The following is a 22,212-nucleotide window of genomic DNA, read 5'->3' as shown; positions in this document are numbered from 1 at the left end:
TGTTCTTGAACTCCTGGCAAGAAGTGATCTTCTTGCCGTGGCCTCCCAAAGTGTTGGGATTACAGGTGTGAGCCACTGCGGTTAGTCCAATTCAATGATTTTTAGTATATTTAGTATATTTACAGAATTATGTAACAATCACCAAAATCTAGCTTAAGGACATTTTATCATCCCAGAAAGAAACTCGTGCCCATCAGAGTCACTTTTCGGTCTCATTCCCAGCCCTAGTCAACCAGTAAGCTGCTTTCCATCCCTATATTAGGCTGTTCTGGACCTTTCATATAAACGAAATCATGCGACGTGTGTTCTTTTGCATCTGGCTTCTTTCCCGAAGCCTTGCGTTGCTGAGGTTGATCACTGTGGTAGCATGCCTCAGAACTCATTTTTGATTGCTGAATAGTATTCCGTTGCATTCCCCACATTTGAATTCCTTCGTCAGTTGATGGGCATTTGGCTTGTCTCCACTTTTTGGTTCTTGTGAGTGGTGTTGTGAACATTCACCCACAAGTCTTTGCGTGAACATACATTTTCATTGTTCCTGGTTAGATACCTAGAAGTAAAGTTGCTGACTTTAAGGCAATTTGACTTTATTTTATTTTATTATTATTTTTGTCCTGAGCCCCTTGCAGTTCTGCTAGAGAAGGCGATTTTATTTTTAACATTTAGAGAAACTGCCATACTATCTTCCAAAAATGTGGCTGTACCATTTTACATTCCCACTGGCAGTGTATGAGGGCTCTGGTCTCCACGTCCTCTCCAGCACTTGGTGTTACGCGTCTGCTTGGTTGTAGTTATTCTAGTGGGTGGAAAGAGACATTGTGTTTTGGATTAATTTGCATTTTCCTAGTGACTGACGATGTTGAACGCTTTATAATGTGCTTATTGGACATTAAAATATTATCTTTGGAGAAATGTTTCTTCATGTTCTTTTCCCATTTTTAAGTTGGATGTCTTTTAATATTGAGTTGTAAGAGTTCTTCTGGATATATCGGTTATTAGACATAAGATTTATAAATCTTTTCTCCCATTCTGCGGCTGTCTTCCCCTTTCTTGATTGTATCTTTTGCTGTGCCAAAGGTTTAAATTCAGCTGATGCTCAATTTTTTATTTTCTTGCTTTTTCCCTTTCCTCCTTTTCCAGGTCTCACTAGGTGGCCCTGACTGATCTTCAACTGTGCTTTTGATGATGTTTCTAAGACATCAGTGCCTTACACAAGATCACAAGAATTTACTCTTACGTTTTCTAAGAGTTTCATTGTTTTCAGTTTTACATTTAGGTCTGTGATCCCTTTTCAGTTAATTTTTGTGTATGGTGTTAGGCAGGGACCCAAATTAATTTATTTGTACATGAATATCCAGTTGCCTCACCACCGTTTGTTGAGAAGTCTATTCATGGTTGGAAACGGTGGTGGGAGGCCAAGGCTGGAGTATTGCTTGAGTCCAGGAGTTTAAGGCTACCATCTGCCTAATTCTCCCCATAATTTCTCCAACTTCTGCCTAATTCTTCCCCACACCCAGCCCGGTGTAACCACCATTCTACTCTCTGCTTCTATGAGTTCAACATTTTTTCTTTCTTTCTTTTTTTATTACAGGCACGCGCCACCATGCCCAGCTAATTTTTGTATTTTTATTTTTATTTTTTTGGGGGGAAAAAGAGAAAAAGAAGGGGGAAAAAAGAAAAAGAGGGAAAAAGGAATATTACTTCATTCCTAAAATGGGTTTCAATAATGGCCGATCAATACTTTGAGTGTTTAAAGTGGTTAATGCATATTTTATGTGTTTAAAATGGAGAACTCTATTGTGTTTATTTGTTCTGGCTTTGAGTTCAAGTCCTGGATATCGTTATCAATTTGTTGTCTCGTTGAATCTAAATCTCATTATGTGTCTTATGTATCTGGGTGTTAAGATCTCTTATTATTACATTAATCCTTTTACCCTTGCATCCTTGTAGCTTTGAAATCTATTTTATTAAGTGTGAGAATTGCAACTCCTTTTTATTTATTTTTGCTGTCCATTTGGTTGGTGAGTTTTTTTCCATCCCCTTGTTTTGAGTCTTTGTATATCTTTAGATATATCATCAGATTTTGTGGATAATGTATATTTTGTGTGTTTAAAATGGTGAGCCCTATTGAGTTTATTTGTTCTGGATCTTAGTTCCAATCCTGGATATCGTTATCAATTTTCTGTCTCGTTGAATCTAAATCTCATTATGGGTCTTATGTATCTGGGTGTTAAGATCTCTTATTATTACATTAATCCTTTTACCCTTGTATCCTTGTAGCTTTGCAATCTATTTTGTCAAATGTGAAAATTGTAACTCCTGCTTTTTATTTATTTTTGCTCTCCATTTGGTTGGTACGTTTTTTTTTTCCAACCCTTTATTTTGAGTCTATGTATATCTTTGGATATATCGTTAGATTTTGTCTGTATCTTTTGATTGGGAGATTTGGTCAATTTAAATTTAGGGTTGCTGCCATTTGATATTAACTGGCTATTTTGTCCTTTCTTTGATAAAAATTCTTCTTTATGTTAATGCTCTTTACTTTTTGGTGTATTTTTAGAAAGGGTCATACTGGTTGTTCCCTTCTGTGTATAATGCTTCTTTTAGAAGTTCCTGTAAAGCAGGCCTGGTGGTAATAAAATCTCTGAGTACTTGCTTGTTCCTAAAACATTTTATTTTTCCTTCAAATGTAAAGCTTAAATTGGCAGGATATGAAATTCTAGGCTGAAAGTTCTGTTGATTAAGTATATTGAATACTGGCCCCCACTCTCTTCTAGCTTGTAGGGTTTCCGTTGAGAGATCTGCTGTAAGCCTAATAGGCTTACCTTTATGGGTACCTTGATCTTTCTCTCTGGCTGCCCTTAATATTTTCTCCTTCGTTTCAATCTTGGTGAATCTAACGATTATGTGCCTCGGGGTTGGTCTTCTTGAGGAATATCTTTGTGGTGTTCTCTGTATTGCCTGGGGTTGAATAGTGTCCTGCTTTGCTAAATTAGGAAAATTTTCCTGGATAATGTCCTGGAGAGTATTTTCCAGCTTGAATTCATTCTCTCCGTCATTCAGGTACACCAATCAAGCGTATATTAGGTCTTTTCACATAGTCCCATATTGCTTGGAGACTTTGCTCATTCCTTTTTATCCTTTTTTCTCTATTCTTGTCTTGTCATTGTTTCATTAAGTTGGTCTTCAACCTCTGATACCCTTTCTTCTGCTTGATCCATTCGGCTGTTTAAGCTTGTACATATTTCGCTAAGTTCTCGTGTTGTATTTTTCAACTCCATAAGTTCATTTGTATTCCTCTCTATATTGTCTATTCTTTTCAACATTTCATCTAACCTTTTTTCCAAGTTCTTAGTTTCTTTACATTGGGTTAGAACAAGTTCCTTTAACTCCTAGAAGTTTCTTATCATCCACCTTTTAAAGCCTACTTCAGATAATGGAACACAGTCCTTTTCCATCAGGGCTTGTTCCGTTACTGATGAGTCCTTTTCCATCAGGGCTTGTTCGGTTGCTGATGAGTCCTTTTCCATCAGGGCTTGTTCCGTTGCTGATGGGTTCTGATTTTGAGTATATTCGGCCTTCTTAGGCTGTTTTTTTCCCTTCATTGTAGATGAACCGCCTTTCTAATTAGGTTTCTGAGTCGACGTCCGACTTATTGATTCCCAGTGCTGGGATCCGAGCAACCCACTGTGGCAGCCTAAATAACAGTGGTAAGACTGATGGTGCTCTTCTGCCCGGGAATCTCTGGTCTGGCTTCCCTCTTGAGTCCGCAACAAGCGGCTCTGATTTCCTGGAGCTCCAAACTCTGGTCAGTAGGGGAAGCAGTCCCGTTGGCTCTGCATGAAGAGCTGCTGCACCGAGACGCCGGCAAAACCGCTGCAGCGGCCACAAGAGTCGTGCTGGCGACCCGGGGGGCTCCTCCACTGGGAATCGGCTAATCGGTGAGCGACGAAAATTCGTCTAAAGATGTGGCGTCGTCTCCTTCTCTGAGGTTTCACTGGGAGCTACAATCCTGAGCTGTTAGTGGTCGGCCATCTTGGATTGATCTCCCTTTTTTTTCTTTCTTTCCATTTTCTTTAATGAATCAGTTCCCAAGCAGAGTTCAACTTTTTAAGGATCCACACATGAATGACATCATGCAGTGTTTGTCTTTCGGTGCTCTGCTTATTTCACTTACCATCATGTCGTCCAGTTTCATCCATGTCATCGCAAATGCAACAATTTTTAGGCAGATGTTGGAGAAATTATGGGGAGAATTAGGCAGATGGTAGCCTTAAACTCCTGGACTCAAGCAATACTCCAGCCTTGGCCTCCCAAAGTGCTGGGATGACAGTCATGAACCACTGTTTCCAACCACGAACAGACTTTTCAACAAACGGTGGTGAGGCAACTGGATATTCATGTACAAATAAATTAATTTGGGTCCCTGCCTAACACCATACACAAAAATTAACTGAAAAGGGATCACAGACCTAAATGTAAAACTAAAAACAATGAGACTCTTAGAAAACGTAAGAGTAAATTCTTGTGATCTTGTGTAAGGCACTGATGTCTTAGAAACAACATCAAAAGCACAGTTGAAGATCAGTCAGGGCCACCTAGTGAGACCTGGAAAAGGAGGAAAGGGAAAAAGCAAGAAAATAAAAAATTGAGCATCAGCTGAATTTAAACCTTTGGCACAGCAAAAGATACAATCAAGAAAGGGGAAGACAGCCGCAGAATGGGAGAAAAGATTTATAAATCTTATGTCTAATAACCGATATATCCAGAAGAACTCTTACAACTCAATATTAAAAGACATCCAACTTAAAAATGGGAAAAGAACATGAAGAAACATTTCTCCAAAGATAATATTTTAATGTCCAATAAGCACATTATAAAGCGTTCAACATCGTCAGTCACTAGGAAAATGCAAATTAATCCAAAACACAATGTCTCTTTCCACCCACTAGAATAACTACAACCAAGCAGACGCGTAACACCAAGTGCTGGAGAGGACGTGGAGACCAGAGCCCTCATACACTGCCAGTGGGAATGTAAAATGGTACAGCCACATTTTTGGCCAGGCTGGTCTCCACCTCCCGACCTCAGGTGATCTGCCCACCTTGGCCTCCCAAAGTGCTAGGATTACAGGCATGAGCCAACACACCCAGCCCTCATATGCCACTTTTAACAATGAGTAGAAAACTAGACTGAAGATCATTAAGAAAATAAATGAAACACCATCAACCGATTGGACCTAGCAGACATACACAGGACACTGCATCCAACAGCAGAAGAACACACATTTTTCTCAAGTGCACATGGAACATTCTCAAGGATGGACAATATATTAGCCCAGAAGAGAAGGATTAATCAACTTTAAAGACAGAAAGTATACAAAGCATCATATCTAGTCACATTAATTTAATTAAGAGGAGAACTTTTTAAAAATCACAAATTTTTCCATTGTTTGAAAAATTACATTAGATGTGGTAACTCACACCTGTAATCCCAGCACTTTGGGAAGTCCAGGTGGGTGGATCACCTGAGGTCGAGAGTCCGGGACCAGTCTGGCCAACCTGGTGAAACCCTGCTTGTAATAAAAATATAAAAATTAGCCGGGCATGCTGGCGGGCACCTGTAATCACAGCTACTTGGGAGGCTAAAGCATGAAAGTCACTTGAACCTGGAAGTCAGAGGGAGGCTGCAGTGAGCAGAGATTGCACCACTGCCATCCAGCCTGGGTGACAGAGCGAGACCCTGTCTCAATAGAAAAAAAGAAAAGAAAAACGAAACCCCATACTCTTAACTAGCCAATGTATCAAAAAAGAAATCACAAGAAAAGTCAGAAATTATCTTGAGATAAAAGAAATAAAAAACATAACATACCAAAAACTTACAGATTCGAGCAAACGCAGTGCTAAGAAGGTAATTACACACATACCGTTTTAGCCCATTCAGGCTGCTGTAACTAAATGTCATAAACTGGGTGAGTTATAAATAGACATTATTAGAGTTCTGGAGGCTGGGAATTTCACATCAACTCACCAAAAAAATTTGGTGTCTGGTGAGGGTTCATCGATAGATGTCTTGTTGTTGCCTCGGCTGGGAGCAGTGGCTCGTGCCTGTGTTCCCAGCACCTTGGGAGGCTGAGGTGGGTGGATCACCTGACATCAGGAGTTGGAGACCAGCCTGACCAATATGGTGAAACCCTGTCTCTACTAAAAATAGAACAATTAGCTGGGCATGGTGGCAGGCACCTGTAGTCCCAACTACTCGGGAGGCTGAGATGGGAGAACTGCTTGAACTCAGAAGGCAGAGGTTGCAGTGAGCAAAGATCGTGCCACTGCACTCCAGCCTGGGCAAGAGGGAGCCTTCATGTCAAAATTAAAATAAATAGAAATTTAGCTGTCTTGTTGTGGTCTCATATGGAGAATGAAACAAGGAAACTACTGAAGTCTCTATTTAAAGGGCACTAACATCACTAATCAAGGAAATGCAAATGAAAACCGCAATGAGATACAACCTTACTCCTGCAAGAACTGCCACCATTAAAAAGCCGAAAACCAACTCAGCTTGAATGTGAAGAGGGAACACTTTTACACGACTGGTGGGAATGTAAATTAGCACAACCAGTATGGAAAACAGCATGGAGAGTCCTTAAAGAAGTAAAAGCAGAACTACCATTTCATCCAGCAATCCCACTACTGGGTATCTACCCAAAGGAAAAGAAGTAGTCACATGAAAAAAGACACAAAGACACGTGCAAATGCATGTTTACAGCACAATCTGCAACTGCAAAGATATGGAACCAACCTAAGTGCCCATTGACTGCTGAGTGCATACAGGAACTGTGGTGCACACACACCATGGGCTACTCCTCAGACATCAAAAGGGATGAAATCATGTCTTTTGCGGCAACTTGGAGGGAGCTGGAGGCCATTCTTCTAAGTGAAGTAACTCAGAAATGGAAAACCAAAAGATCGTATGTTCTGTCACTTTACTTGATGCCACTGAATTGTGTGTTATCTTTTACATAAATAAGGAGAGAAAACAAGTCTCAATGGAGGCATACCAATGTTTCAAGGGCACACAGATATGGTATACTCAGAGAAACAACACAAAGCAATATATTGATGTTTTTAATCAGCTAGCTAGCTTGTAATTTATGTTAGAACATCCATTTAATTTGTTCTCTTTTAGCTGCTGCAACGCTTTCTTAAAAGCATTAGATTTGCTCTTCTATCATATGCTGGGACATGAACCCAGGTAAAGATAGAAGGCTGAGGCCTCATTCAGCATGGGCCTCTATTACTTTTCTGGGTGTTAAGATCATAAAAACACCATCAGAATTACAAATTAAAGTGCACTGACTGAATTTTTAAAATAATGAGACACAAAAAAGTTACATTTCTGCTGAAACAAATGTTTTATAATTGCTGTAATCTTTCTGAGAGACAAGGTCATGCTATGTTGCCCAGGCTGAAGTGAGAGAGTGGCGACTCACCGGCACCATGTTTCACACTACAGCCTTGAATTCCTGGGCTCAAGGAATCTTCCTGCCTCAACTTCTGGAGTATTTGGGACTACAGTTGTGCACCACTGCACCTGGCTTTTGGGATTTTCCCACAGTTGAAAAACAGCCAAACCCTAGACAAATTTCTTAGTAAGTCAAGTATTACTGTTTTTTTTTTTTTTTCTTACCAACTCTATCACTGATACACCTTTTACTTTTATATCCCTATGTCCTATTTGTCTGTAGTATTCTATGTGTCTCAATCTAGTTAGTGATCTTATATCACTCTTATATGTCCTTCCAAAATTTGGGGGGGGGGATTTTTTAACCATTTTATAACTCTTATATAGTTTAAGTCACATTTGTTTACTGAATTTTTTTTTTTTTTTTTTGAGATGGGGTCTCACACTCTGTACCCCAGGCTGGAGTGCAATGGCACAATCTCGGCTCATTGCAACTTCCGCCTCCTGGGTTAAAGCTATCCTCCGGCCTCAGCTCTTGAATAGCTGGGATTACAGGTGTGTGCCACCACGCCCGGCTCTTATTTGAATTTTTAGTAGAAATGGGGTTTCACCATGTTGACCCGGCTGGTCTCAAACTCCTAACTTCAGGTGATTTGCCTACCTCGGCCTCCCAAAGTGCTGGGATTACAGGCATGAGTCACTGTGCCCAGCCTACTGAATTTTTGATACTGAAACTTATTTGTGCATGAGAGCCCTCTTTTGATAAATGTCTTTGTTATTTCTATCACTTCACTAACATTTACCCCAATTGAGATAGATGATCAACTGATGAACCACCCGACTAGTACTGTGTGCACAATATTGTTAATCGAAGTAAATGTAGGTACTCTTTTACCAAATCAAGGTGGAAAGCTACAGAAAAAGAAAAAAGAAAACAAAACTTACCCTGACCCTTTCCATCCATTAGTGACATAAACACAGAAAGGTAACCAAATGGACCAAATGAAGGAGCCAGACAATCAGACCAAAATGATATAAACACATTTTTCAGAAACAAACCAAAGGCACCCAGGTTGAGAAACCTGGGTATTCACGTGCAGAGGACTGAAGTGAGACCCTTACGTTGCACAAGAACACAAACATCAACACAAAACCAACTCAGCACCTAAGTTTAATCCTGAAACTTAACAAGCTCTCAGGAAAATACATAGGGTGAGTGTCTATTTTGGGAAAACTTGAATCTGTGTACACCAGCTGCAGACAGGAAAAATTAGGAAGAATATACCCATAAATAATACAACATTTTCGCCATCTCGCTCGCTTTATTTCCCAATGGGAAACAAAAATCCCTGCTAACAAAAGCAAATATAAATAGGTTTAGACAAAGGACAACTTTAAAATTTATAAACAAGGAGAAAACGGTGAACCCAAAGAAAAGGCCCCCTACAGATTGGAATAAAATTATAGAAAATCATGTATCTGAAAAGAACTGTTTTCTAACATATGCAAGACACTAAAGGCACTGAGTGAGCATAATGATAAAATAATGAAAACCTCTATTTACCCAAACAACCTGCCACTGGCATAAAAACAGAAAGGCTACCCAACGGACAGAATGAGTCCCACATGCCACCCAAATGAATGTACACTGAACACATTTTTCAACACAACACAAATAGACACAATGGGAAAAGAATAAATGATTTTGAGCAAACTGGATAACCACATGAAAAACACTGAAATAGGACAAAAATCGATGTAAATTACATGGAAGGCCTAAACTCAATCTTGAAACCATCTCCTTCCCTCAGGAAGCAACAGGTAAGCACATAGTTTAGAAAACTAATCTATGCACACAAGTTGCATAATGTGAAATATAAAAAGAAAATTAGAAGGAAAAAAACATAGACAATGCCATGGATTGGCAATCTTTTTCACTGTTTTTAACTGCACACGGAAGTCACCACTAATATGTAAACAGGTGGAACTACGGAAAACATCAGATCTTATGCTGTGAAAAGAAAACAACGAACAGAAGAGAAGGTGCCTCACAGACTGAAAGAAAACTATGGAAAATCCTGTCTTTGAAAGGGGTCGTTATAAAATCTGTGAAAGACACTGACACTACCATGTGGGGGAAACAAAAACAAACACCCAAGCTAAGTCTGGGCAAAGGACCTGAACAGACGTGTCTGCGAAGCAGATGGGAAACTGACTCACAGGTAAAAGAAAAGTCTCTCAAAAGCGCTAATCCTCACAAGAATGTCAAGGAAACCTGCACTGAGATGCCGCTTCCATCCACGTCTAATGAATGCTACCTAAAACAGAAAGAAAACTTTAAAAAAAAAACAACTAGTACAGACTTTCAGAAGGGGAAACTCTTCTCATACACTCATTTTCATATTGGTGGGAATGTCAGTGTCTACACACACTATGAAAAACAGCTGGAAGTGCCTCCAACGAAGTAAAAACGCCCATTTCATCCAGCCATCATTCCATTCCTACGTGGAAGAGATACCTGCCTTACCCTCCGTACTGCAGTACTCACGATAGCCAAGATAGGAAATACACCTACCTGTTCTTCCATTGTGAAGGGATGAAGAAACTGCAATATACATCCAGAGCAGAATATTCTTTAATCGTAGAAATGGGTGAAATCTCGTCACTTGCGGCCACGTGGAAAAACCTGAGGAACATTATGTTAAATGAAATAAGCCAGGCAGAGAAAGGCATATACTGCATGATCTCATGCACGTGGAATCTGAAACAACTTGACGTCACAGAAGCACAAAGTTCAATAGTGGTTACCAGAGGCTGTGGGGAAGGGGCGCCTAGGCAGGGATTGGTGCTGGGTACAAAGTTACACTTAGAAAACAGATCAGTCCTGCCCTTCTCTTCTATAGCAGGGTGACCAGGGTTAATATTGTAATGAATTTTCCAAAGAGCTGGAAAGGATTATGAGTATCATCTCCACAGACAAATAATACCTAGAGGACTTCACAGATGCTAAATATTGTGATTCGATCAATATGCGAGGTGTACGCCATATCAAAATGGCCCCTGTATCTTCTAGTTATATACATATGCTCTAGCGTAATCACTTTATAAAAAAAAAGAATACCAATGATGCTAAAAATTACATGGAACCATGAAACACCCTGAATTTCAAAGCAACACTGAAAACACAAAGTACATGGAATGCATCACTGTCCTCCATTTTGAAATTATATTGAGAAGCCAGTTATCTAAACAACAGATGACTGGCACTAATCGAGAAACCCAACAGACAGAATGAGGGAGCTCGATCACAAACCCAAATTCCTAGGTGGTGTACACGTTTTGTAAAAGAACACCGACAGACACAATGAAGATGGGGAAATCTGTTTAGTCAATGGATTTGAAAACTGGATATCCCTACGTAAGTAGAATAGGACCCCAACTGTGTAAAAAGACCAAGGATTAACTCAAAATGAATTAGAGACTGATCAACAAAAGTCGAAAGCATCAAACTCTTCCAATGAGAAGACACATGGTGTGGGTATGTTTAGGTCAATGTGGATCTGTGCTCACAGTGTGCCAAAACAAAGAAGACTTACAGCAACCAACAGACATGACAACACTTCTCTGCCTCAGTCAGCATCAGAAAGAGGCAAAGCAAAAGGCCCACGAGATAGTATTTCACACTGGCCAGAATGACGATTAGGACACAGTCCACAAGAACGAATGCAGGCGAGGCAGAGGACAGGGACGCTGCTCTGCTGCTGGTGGAAATGCAAACCAGTTCAGACACCATGGAAAGCAACGTGGGGATTTCTCAAATGACTTTCTCCACATCACTAATGTCCATGAAAACCATGCTAAGATTCCGTCTCCTTCCACTCGCTATGAATACTACCAAAAACAAAACACAAATTTTGGAAGGCGTCAGCCAGTGTAGACTTACAGAAAGGTGACCTCTTCAACACTATTGGTGGAGACCTGAACTAGTATACACACACTGAGAAACAGAAAGAGGTTCCTGAAAAACTTCACGGTACAACTACCATGTCAGCTGGCAGCCCCACCACTGGTTCCACATTTAAAGCAGTTGAAATCCCTGGGCTGAAGAGAGCTATCTGCCTTCCATGGGTACTGAAGCACTTGTAACTGTGGCCAAAATACAGAACCAACCTACCTGTCCACCCGCAGCTGCAGGGATGAAGAAACTGCTGTACAGATACACCATGGAGTATGTTCCAGCCATAAAGCTCTGGGAATCCTGCCATCTGCAGCCACATGAAGAAACCTGGAGAACATCAGGTCCAACGAATGAGCCTGGTAGAGAAAGTCCCATTCCACACGATCCCAGGCATGCAGACTGAAAACATCTTCACCTCCTAGAAGCAGAAAGTTCAATAGGGGTTACTAGAGGTTGCTGGGAAAAGGGAGAGGGTCTGGGAAGGAATCAGTAATGGGTAAAAACTTTCCTCAGATGACAGCAATCAATTCTGGTCTTCTATTCCACAGCAGGGTGACTGGCCTTAACACAAATGTATATGTCTCCAAGTAGCTAGAAGAAAATATTCTGAATGTTGCTACCACACAAAAATATCATAACTATACCAGGTGAAGAGATGCTAAATAACCCAATTTGATCATTACTCAGAATACACATGTATCAAAATCTTCCCTGTACCCTCTCATTATATACATTTATATATGGGAAATGGTGTTTTAAGATATATAAAGAAAACAATGCCAAAATTTATATGGAAATGTGAAACACCCTGAATTTCCACAGTTACCCTGAGAAACACAAACCATGTGGCATGTATCACATTCCCTGAGTTCTAATTAAATGAAAATCCCTAGTTAACCAACCCATATGCTACTGGTAAACACAGAGAAACACAGACCAGTGAGCAAAATGAGGGCGTTTAATAATAAACGGAAATTTATATAGAGTGAATACATTTTTCAAAACACTACCAAACTGACACAATGGGGAAGGTTTTCAAAACTAGGTATCCATATGCAAAAGAATAGTACAGGACTCTCATGGTATGAAATACACAATAATCAACTGAAAAGGATTAAAGATTATACACAAAACTTGTAACCATAAAGCTCCTATAAAGACAACCTCGGTGTGCGGATATTTATTGCAACTTGGATGTATGCTCACGATTTGCAAAAACAAAAATACAAGGAAAAGAAAATCGTGGACAATGGACTGCTTTGGTAGTGATTGAGTTTTTTCTTCATTAGTAACCAACAGCGCAGCTAACCAAGAAATCATACACATGTGGGGCCACGTCAAACTGAGGAGTTTGTGTCTAACAAACAATGAACAAAATGAAAAAGCATACTAAAAACTGTAAGAAACATTTGGGCAAACATTCAGTTGGATAAGGGGTTATTTTTGAAAAGGTACAAGCCAGTAACACCACCGGCTGGCAAAAAAAAAAAAAATCAGAAAAATAACCAAACCAAATAACCTGAAGAGATATTTGTGCAGACAAGAAACTGATGCAACATTTGCAAAAATGTGGTTACCGTTACTATGCACGAGAAAAATGAAGATCAAAACCACACTCAGATCTTATCTCACTCCAACTAGAATGAACATTACAAACAGATTAAAATATTTAAAAAGACAACTTCTAGTTTGAATTTCCACAAAGGGAACTGTTTGTGGAAACGTATATTAGTATTAATGCTATAAACAGTTGGGGGTCCTGCAAAGAATAGAAAGGAAAAATAGCACACCAGCTAGCATTCCCACTACTGGGTATACACTCAACCAACCTGTCCATCCACAGATAAAGGGATCAAGACACTCTCATATGCATACACTAGGGAATATTCTTCGGCCACCAAAACGATGAAACAGTGTCATGTGGAGCAACCCAGATGAACCTGGAAAACATTATGTTAAACATAATGAGCTGGGCCAAGAAAGGCAAACACTGAATCTTAAGATGTCTGTCTTAAAGAGGTAGAAAGCGCAGTATTGGCTACCAGGGTCTGTCTGGGAGATAGAGGGGGAGTAGGGATTGGTTATGGAAGCAAAGTTATCTTAACTTTAAAGGAATCAAACTGAGTGTTCTCCTCAGCCTGGTGACCGGAGTTAACAATATTGTATTTTAGGAGAATTGTATGTGTTCTCTCCACACAAAAATAATACCTTATGAGGGAACAGAGATCCTAAGTACCCTGATTTGATCATTACCCAATCTATACGTGTGAAAATGTACCCCTAATTATGCACCTTTATGTTGCAAAAAAAAGTTAACAGAAATAAATACACATTGCTAAAAATCACAGGGAACCACAAAAGCAATTCATATCTAAAGGAATCCTGAGAAATTCAATCAAAGTGAAGACCCACAATCCTGGATATTAAATCACACTGCCAAGCCGCAGTTATGCAGCACATATATGGTACCTGGATAAAATCAATACCTAGAATTAGCCAGGCACGGTGGCTCAAGCCTGTAATCCCCACACTTTGGGAGGCTGAGGCAGGTGGATCACGAGGTCAAGAGATCGAGACCATCCTGGTCAGCATGGTGAAACCCCATCTTTACTAAAAATACAAAAAATTAGCTGGGCATGATAATGTGCCTGTAATCCCAGCTACTCAGGAGGCTGAGGCAGGAGAATTGCCTGAACCCAGGAGGCGGAGGTTGTGGTGAGCGGAGATCACACCATTGCACTCCAGCCTGGGTAACAAGAGTGAAACCCTGTCTCTCAAAAAAAAACAAACAAACCTAGAATTGTGGATAAAAATGGGGAGGACAAAACAAGATCAACGCAAATATGGACACAGTCAACTCCCTTTAATAAAGACCACCGCAGTGTGGAAGGCAGAGTCTGCTCAATGAATACCTTTGAGAAAAATGCTATCTGAATGCAGAAGAGAAAAACAGGACCCTGACTTTACATGATATATGAAAATCAACTCCCCCCCTTGCAAAAAACAAACCAAAAAAACCCCCAAAGACCAGAACAAAAGACCATATTGCACAAAATGTTTTAACTAAAACGTAGGTTGAGCTTCTGGGTCACGTGACTCTGCTCACCTTTGCAAAGAGAGGAAAGAAACAAACACCCTGGAAGGAAAACCTCCTTGACAATTAAATGCTTTGTCACTGAGAAGTATTTTCTTATATGGGTGACCAGAATTACATGCACAAAACGCAAAAATAAACATGGACTACATCAACCTGAAAAGTTTCTGCACGGCAAAGAAACTACCTTCCAAATTAAAAAACCGTCCTATTGATTAGGCAAAAATTTCAGGTAATCATGTAATTCATGAGTTGTCATCTAAGGTGTACACAAAAAAACACTACAAAGTAGCAAAAGAATCTAATATTTCGCAAAGGACCTGAACAGACAATTCTGCGACAGAAAATCGAACAACAGGTAGAAGGTCCTCAAAATTAACTATCCAACAGTTAATTAACTGTGTGTGGTTTAATTGAAACCCACACACAGATAATCTCACACTTACTGAATATTCCTAGAAAGTTTTTTAAAAACAGGAGAGGCCAGGCTCGGTGGCTTACGCCAGTAATCCCAGAACTTTTGGGAGTCCCAGGCAGCAGATCACCTGAGGTCAAGAGTTTGAGACCAGCCTGATCAATATGGAGAAACCCCGTCTTTACTACTGATACAAAAATCAGCCTGGCGTGGCGGCGGGCCCCTGTAGTCCCAGCTACTCAGGAGGCTGAGACAGGAAAATTGCTTGAACCCGGGAGCGCAGGTTGCAGGGAGGCCAGATGGCACCACTGCACTCCCCCCGGGGCAGAACGAGATTGTCTCCAAAGGAAAAAAAAAAAAGGAACACGGGTATGGTTTTGGAGAAAAGGGAACTCATACACTGTAAATGAGAATCAGAATAGACACCTCGGAAAACAGCGAACTACCTGGAGACTCCTCAAAGAATTCACACTACAAATGTCACCTGTTCTGTGTTCTAGCGAGGTCTCTCTCTAAAGGTCCCGAAACATCATATAACCCTGGACCTCAGCTCAGAGGGCCGGGGGCTCGGAGGGTCCCAGGTCCCGCGCTTCACCGGCCTCTGGGCCAGGTGCTCCTACAGGCTGGACGCGGGTCGCACACCGTTCCCGGCCAGGGTGCGCACGCCGGGGCGGCCAGGACCCCACAACCACCGCCACGCAGACTACTGGGGCCCAGATGCCCACAAGGAGTCAGGGCCCAAAAGCGAGCGGTGGGGAAGGAGCAGGGAGGCCCGGAGGGTTCCGGGGGGGTCCATGCCCCGCCACTTACCGCGGAAGCGTCCCTCCTGCTCCTCCATCACATGGAAGCCACCACGGCTTCTCCGAAGCTCGCCGCTTCTGGACGCCGCCGCTTCTGTTCGCTGGGACGCGGCCTCCGCTTTTGCCGGCTGGGACCGCGCGGTCGCTTCTGCTCGCTGGGACGTCGACTGCGCTTCTGCCCACTAGGACGATGCCCCAGACTCTGGCCGCCGCTTTCGCTCGCTCCGACCACATCGCCGCTTCAGTTCGCTTCAACCACGCCGCGGCTTCTGCCCGGGCTCCGCGGAAAGCGCCGTCTCGGCTTCCGTAGAGGCGCGCACGCCGGCAGCGTCCCTAGCGACTGGCTGAAGCACCACCCCTTCTTAAAGGGGCCGCGGCTCGGACTGCACAGGAGCAGCTTCGCGTTGCCGCCCAGGATGAGCCTCTGCCCAGCCCCAGCTGTGGACGAAAGGCCCCCCAGTCTCTCCCCCCGGCTCTAGGGCCCTAGAGATCACAGGAGTGGAGCCCTGTGACCCCAGCCCCGAGATCGGCTCCCTTTGCCTGGGGAGCTTCCAGGGCCTGCCCCTGCCCTCCTCTGGACCTCAGCTTCACGATCCGCAAAGGAAGCGGCCCGGCCGGAGCTGTGGGGTCCCTCGAGCGCGGCGCCTCAGGATGCAGGGCGGGCTCCCTGGTCCCTCTGCAGAGGGGGCCCTTAGAACCACGGAAAGCTGGGGGCTGCAGGGACAGTCCAGCAGGGAGGCCTCCCCGGCTTCCCTGTCCGCATCCGTCCTGTGGGAGCCGGGGGGCCTCACCGGGGCTGCCTGGGTCACCCGGCTCCCCAGGAGGCAGGCAGGGGCCCTGGGGTCCAGCGCCGCAGCACCTCAACTCCATCCGAGGTCAGCGCCCGGAGGGGCCCGGCGGACTGGACCCAGCCCGCCCCTTCCCAGGGAGAGGGACCCGCATCGCATCTGTCTCTGTGACACCCATGGGAGGGCCGTGCTGGCCTCTCCCGGGGATCTGGGGCGAGGCGGGGGAATCCCAGCCACCTGGCCATCATGCTGAAACCTCGTCTCTACTAAAAATACAAAAATTAACCGGGCGTGGTGGCGCCCGCCTGTAATCCCAGCTACTGGAGGGGCTGAGGCAGGAGAACCGCTTGAACCCGAGGAGGAGGTTGCAGATCTGAGGTCACTGCAGTCTCCGCCTCCCTGGCTCATGCAATTCTCCTGCCTCAGCTTCCCGAGTAGCTGGGATTACAGGCACCCGGCACCGTGCGTGGCTAATGTTTGTATTTTTAGTAAAGACAGGGTTTCACCATGTTGCCCAGGCTGGTCTCAAACTCCTGACCTTGTGATCTGCCATCTTGGCCTCCCAAAGTGCTGACTGAGATTACAGGTGTGAGCCACCTTGTCCGGCCGGGTCAGGAGTTCAAGACCAGCCTGACCAACATGCTGAAACCACATCTCTACTAAAAATACAAAAATTAGCCGGGCATGATGGCACATGCCTGTAATCCCAGCTACTTGGGAGGCTGAAGCATGAGAATCACTGAACCCAGGAGGCAGAGGTTGCAGTGAGCCGAGATCAAGCCACTGTACTCCAGCCTGGGCGACAGAGCGAGACGGTCTCAAAACAAAAGCAAAAACATAATAATATTCAAAAAGGTGAAGACAGAAAGTAGAATGAGGTGGGGTTGCAGTGAGCCATGATCCTGCCACTGCACTGGGTGACAGAAGGAGACTCTGTCTCAAAAAAAGAAAAAGAAAAAGAAATGGAGACAGATGGCGGTGACGGTTGGGTGACATTGTGAATATATTTAATATGTTTAATGTGACTCAACCCTGTACCTAAAAACAGTCAGGATGGTAGATTTTACGTTAAGTCTAAATTACCACAATATTTTAAAAATTGAAAGAAAATCAGAAGCAAAGATTTTACCAAAGCAATATGTGGATGGCAGGTGCATGAAAAAGGTATTTGACATCATTAGCCAATAGGGAAGTGAACATTAAAACCACAATATTACTACGGACCTATCAGAATATTACCACAGACTTATCAATGGCTAAATAAAACATCGCAGTAGTGCCAAATGCTGGAGAAACTGGATCATTTATACATTGCCGATGAGAATATATTTTCTATTATAAAGTATATCGAGTGCTGTTCTCGAATATACTTTAGTAATTTCTTATAAACTCAATATGTACTTAACATACAATCCATCTTGGGCATTTATTCCAGAGAAATGTAAACTTACGTTCACATTTAAAAAACAAAAACAGGCCGGGTGTGGTGGCTCACGCCTCTAATCCCAGCACTTTGGGAGGCTGAGGCGGGTGGATCACAAGATCAGGAGTTCGAGACCAGCCTGACCAACATGGTGAAACCCTGCTCAACTAAAAATACGAAGATTAGCTGAGTATGGTGGTGCCCACCTGTAATCCCAGCTACTCGGGAGGCTGGGACAGGGAATTGCTAGAACCTGGGAGCGGAGGTTGCAGTGAGCCGAGATTGTGCCACTGCACTCCAACCTGGGTGACAGGGCAAGACTTAATCTCAAACAAATAAACAAACAAAAAACCTGTGTTCATAGCAGCTTTGTTCACAACAGCCAAAAACTGCAACCAATCCCAACGATCAGTGGGCTAATTAGCAGCAATTCAGATGAACCTCAAGGGTATTATGCTGACTGAGTAAAGTCAGTCGCAAAAGATTCCATACCTACATTCCATATATAATTATATACTGATGATTCTGCATATATCAAAAGAAATCATGTAAAAAGATCCCATGTATATATTCTAGACATAGATTCCATATAATCATATACTAATGATTCCATATATATATGTACACACACACACACACACACACACACACACACACACATCCTTAATTTTATTTTGAGATGGAGTTTCACTCTTGTTGCCCAGGCAGGAGTGCAGTGGTGTGACCCAGGCTCGCCGCAACCTCTGCCTCCTTCGTTCAAGCCATTCTCCTGCCCTCAGCCTCCCAAGTAGCTGGGATTACAGGCACATGTCACCATGCCCAGCTAATTTTCGAATTTTTAGTAGAGACAGGGTTTCTCCATGTCTGTCATGCTGGTCTTGAAAGCTCGCCCTTAGGTAACTCACCTGCCTTGGCCTCACAAAGTGTTGGGATTACAGGTGCAAGCCACCACGCCCTACCAATTGGTTTATTTTTTTGAGAGGGAGTCTCACTCTGTGGCCCAGGCTGGAGTACAGTGGCAAGATCTCAGCTTACTGCAGCGCCCACCTCTTGGGCTCCAGCTATTCTCCTGCCTCTGCCTCCCCGGTAGCTGGGACTACAGGAGTGCACCAGCAGGCCTGGCTAATTTTTTTTTCTTTTCTTTTAAGTACAGATGGAGTTTCACCATCTTGGCCATGTTGGTCTCGATCTCTTGACCTTAGGCGATCTGCCCACCTCGGCCTACCAAAGTGCTGGTATTATAGGTGTGAGCCACCATGCCCAGCCATATATAACTTTCATCAAATAAAATTACACAGGTGGAAACATTTTGTGTGTGTGTGTGTGTGTGTGTGTGTGTGTTTAGAGATAGGGTCTCACTCTGTCACCCAGGCTGGGGTGCAGTGTTGCAATCATGGCTCAAGTGACCCTGCCTCGTTAGCCCCCCAGTAGCTGGAATCACAGGTGCACACCACCAGACCTTTTTTGTTTCTGTTTTAGATGGGGTTTCACCATGTTGTCCAGGCTGGTCTTGAACTCCTGACTTCAAGTGATCTGCCCACTTAGGCCTCCCACAGTGCCGGGATTACAAGTATGAGCCGCCACACCTGGCCTGAAATTGTTTTTAAAAAATGGGCTGGGCAAGTGGCTCACACCTATAATCCCACCACCTTGTGAGGCTGAGGTGGGAGGATCACTTGAGGTCAGAAGTTTAAGACCAGCCTGGCCAACATGGTGAAAACCCATCTCTACTAAAAATACAAAAAAATTAGTCAGGTGTGGTGGTTCCTGCCTACAGTGCCAGCTACTCGGGAGGCTGAGGCAGGAGAATTGCTTGAACCCAAGATGTGGAGGTTGCAGTGAGCCGAGATTGAGCAACTATGCTCCAGCCTGGGTGACAGAGCAAGACTCCCTCTCAAAAAATAAATGAATAATAAATAAATAAATAAAAAGTAGTGTGACTAATGATAATAACAATCATTTCTTCCATTCTATTAACATTCCAAGTACTGTGCTAAGTTCTTTACATCAAGTTTCACATTTTTATCTTCCCCATGACCCTATAAGCTGAGTATTACTACGTCCACTTATAGATGAGGAAGATTAGGGGCCTGGAGACATTAAGTAAATCACCCGAGGTCACACAGTCAGGAAGGGCAGATCTCAGAGTTGCCTGGCTGCAAAGCTGGCGTCCCTTCCCCACTGCGCCTTAACTGCCGTCTTAGAGCTGGGTTTGAGGATGCCTCCCTGGTCTGGAGTTATTATGACATTTTCTTCTACAAAGTATGTTCCTGGTAAGCTGAACTGTTTATTTTCCACCTATTTATTTATTTTTCCTTTGAGATGGAGTCTTGCCCTGTTGCCCAAGCTGGAGTGCAATGGTGTGATCTCCGCTCACTGCAACTTTTGCCTCCTGGGTTCCAGCGATTCTGCTGTTTCAGCCTCCCGAGTAACTGGAATTACAGGCACGTGCCACCAACACCCAGCTAATTTTTGGTATGTTTAGTAGAGACAGGGTTTCATCATCATGTTGGCCAGGCTGGTCTCGAACTCCTGACCTTGTGATCTGCCCACCTCAGCCTCCCAAAGTGCTGGGATTACAAATGTGAGCCATTGTGCCCAGCTACACTGATACTCCTATCCTTTGTCCATCTGTTTCTGATGGCAACAGAAACCTTCCCCTCCCAAAAACAATCACTGGGAGTCCACCTTGTGCAGAGGTAGGACAAGCTTCCATGCAGGTACGAGTGCTGCTGCACCCCCAACACCCGTGCATCCTCCTCTCTATCTGCCTTCAGGTTGCAGCCAGAGGAGTTTAGAGTGTGTCTTGCCCACACTTGACCCTGTATCTGCCTTGTGGGGTGACCTCCCTGAATGACCAGTAGCCTCCTTGACTCCCAACCGACTCGGAATGCAGGACGTTCCCAGCCAACTGTCCCTGTGACAGTTGGACTTAGAATCAGATTCATCTTCAACCGACCAAACCAGGCTGCTGGGCAGTTAAGACTCATTAAGTGAAAAAGTGGCCTGTGGGGCTGGTGCTTGGACAACTCGGGGAGTGAATCCAACAAGCTGCCAGGGTCTCAGTGCCTATTGACCAGAACAGCTGCCCGAGCAGCCTAGACTCAGGCCTGGCTGAGAAGGATCAGAGGCTGACCCAGCTCTGAGTGGGCGGCTTCCCGCTCCTACCCTTTCTCACCAAGACTCAGGCCCTGCTGTATAAACCATGACTCCAGATCTCCTGATGGCTTCAAGTCCACAGCACCTTCAGTGAAGAAGCTGGCAGGGGGTGATGACTGAGGCTCCACCTGCTGTTGGCCAGAGGCTGATTTAGATGCTCCTGCAGATGGGCAGGAGGTTTCCTTGTATCCAGATCACTTTTCTGGCATATCCTGTATTTAAATCTATCATGATCTCTTGTTGTATCCATGAGCCATGAGCATGAGAAAAATACATTCAAAGTAGAGACCACTGTTGATATGCTCCTGGCAGGAGACCATGGGCCAGTGCTCATGTTTCCCAGGTTACACTTGTGTTCACCAGCTGCCTAAGGGAGACTGAGTCAAAGTTGGGCTTAGGAGGAGGGGTCCTTTTGTGTGGTGGGCACTTACAATACACAACAGGCTGATTGCACTGGGGATGTTACTCTAATGAGAGGAGGCAATTCAAGAAGGCAGCTGAGCTCAGTGGCCGAGGGCAAGGGGCAGGTGCCTGATGGCCTGGGCTCAGATGGCAGCTAGAAGCTGTGTAACCCTGGGAAAGAGACTGAACCCCTCTGTGCTCAGTTCCCTGCTGTGTGATGTGGAGATGTACATGGGGCCTGCCTGTTAGCATTATGTTATGAAGCTTACTCTAAGCAGATCCATATTAAGCCTGAAGAATGACTTCATAAGTGCTACAAAAGTGTTCAAACATAGACTATCTAAAAGAATGAGGCAGACAGGTAGCAGTGGCTGCCTCCAGAGAGGAAGCTTGGATGGGTACAAGTCATGGGGGGTGGAAGGTCAGTTTCTAGCCTTTATATGGGCAAGATGCCTTAAGACATGCCATCTCTTGTGACGCTCACATGAGCCCTGTGGGGTGCGCGGGGCCAGGCTGTATCCCGCATTTTACAGTTGAGGGCACTGAAATGTAGAGGGGCCAAGTGACTTTCCCAGAGCCACAAAACTGAGGAGGGCTGGGCCTGAGGCAGGAAGGTAGTCGGTTTCCTGGAGATGGATCCTGCCAGGGAGGAGGAGGGGTGTTTGCTTCCCTAAGGAGTGATGTGGCATGGAAGGGGACAGGGATTCTTTAC

The 22,212-nt window shown here is 43.9% G+C and overlaps 1 protein-coding gene across 17 annotated transcripts in view; it reads right to left on the bottom strand.

Moving 5' to 3' along the window:
- The window catches only part of LOC144578399 (uncharacterized), a 43,778-nt gene extending 23,004 nt beyond the window's left edge, over positions 1–20,774 (bottom strand). For 4 of the 17 annotated variants that reach the window (XM_078343215.1, XM_078343227.1, XM_078343223.1 and 1 more), the window contains exons 1-4: positions 15,739–15,999; positions 11,636–11,746; positions 10,037–10,147; positions 5,486–5,572 (exon numbers count right to left, since the gene is read on the bottom strand). In XM_078343215.1, the coding sequence (XP_078199341.1) occupies positions 5,486–5,572; positions 10,037–10,147; positions 11,636–11,746; positions 15,739–15,766 (337 nt within the window). In that variant the 5' untranslated portion in view covers positions 15,767–15,999. Of the gene's footprint in view, positions 1–5,485; positions 5,573–6,030; positions 6,206–10,036; positions 10,151–11,635; positions 11,838–13,248; positions 13,360–15,738; positions 16,000–20,627 lie in introns of those variants that run through there. The other 13 variants (XM_078343270.1, XM_078343293.1, XM_078343303.1 and 10 more) reach the window with 8 other exon arrangements.
- Positions 20,775–22,212: the final 1,438 nt, after the last annotated feature.

Source organism: Callithrix jacchus, chromosome 1, assembly GCF_049354715.1.
Source record: "Callithrix jacchus isolate 240 chromosome 1, calJac240_pri, whole genome shotgun sequence".
NCBI lineage: Eukaryota > Metazoa > Chordata > Mammalia > Primates > Cebidae > Callithrix > Callithrix jacchus.
This window is presented reverse-complemented; position numbering and strand designations above follow the sequence as displayed.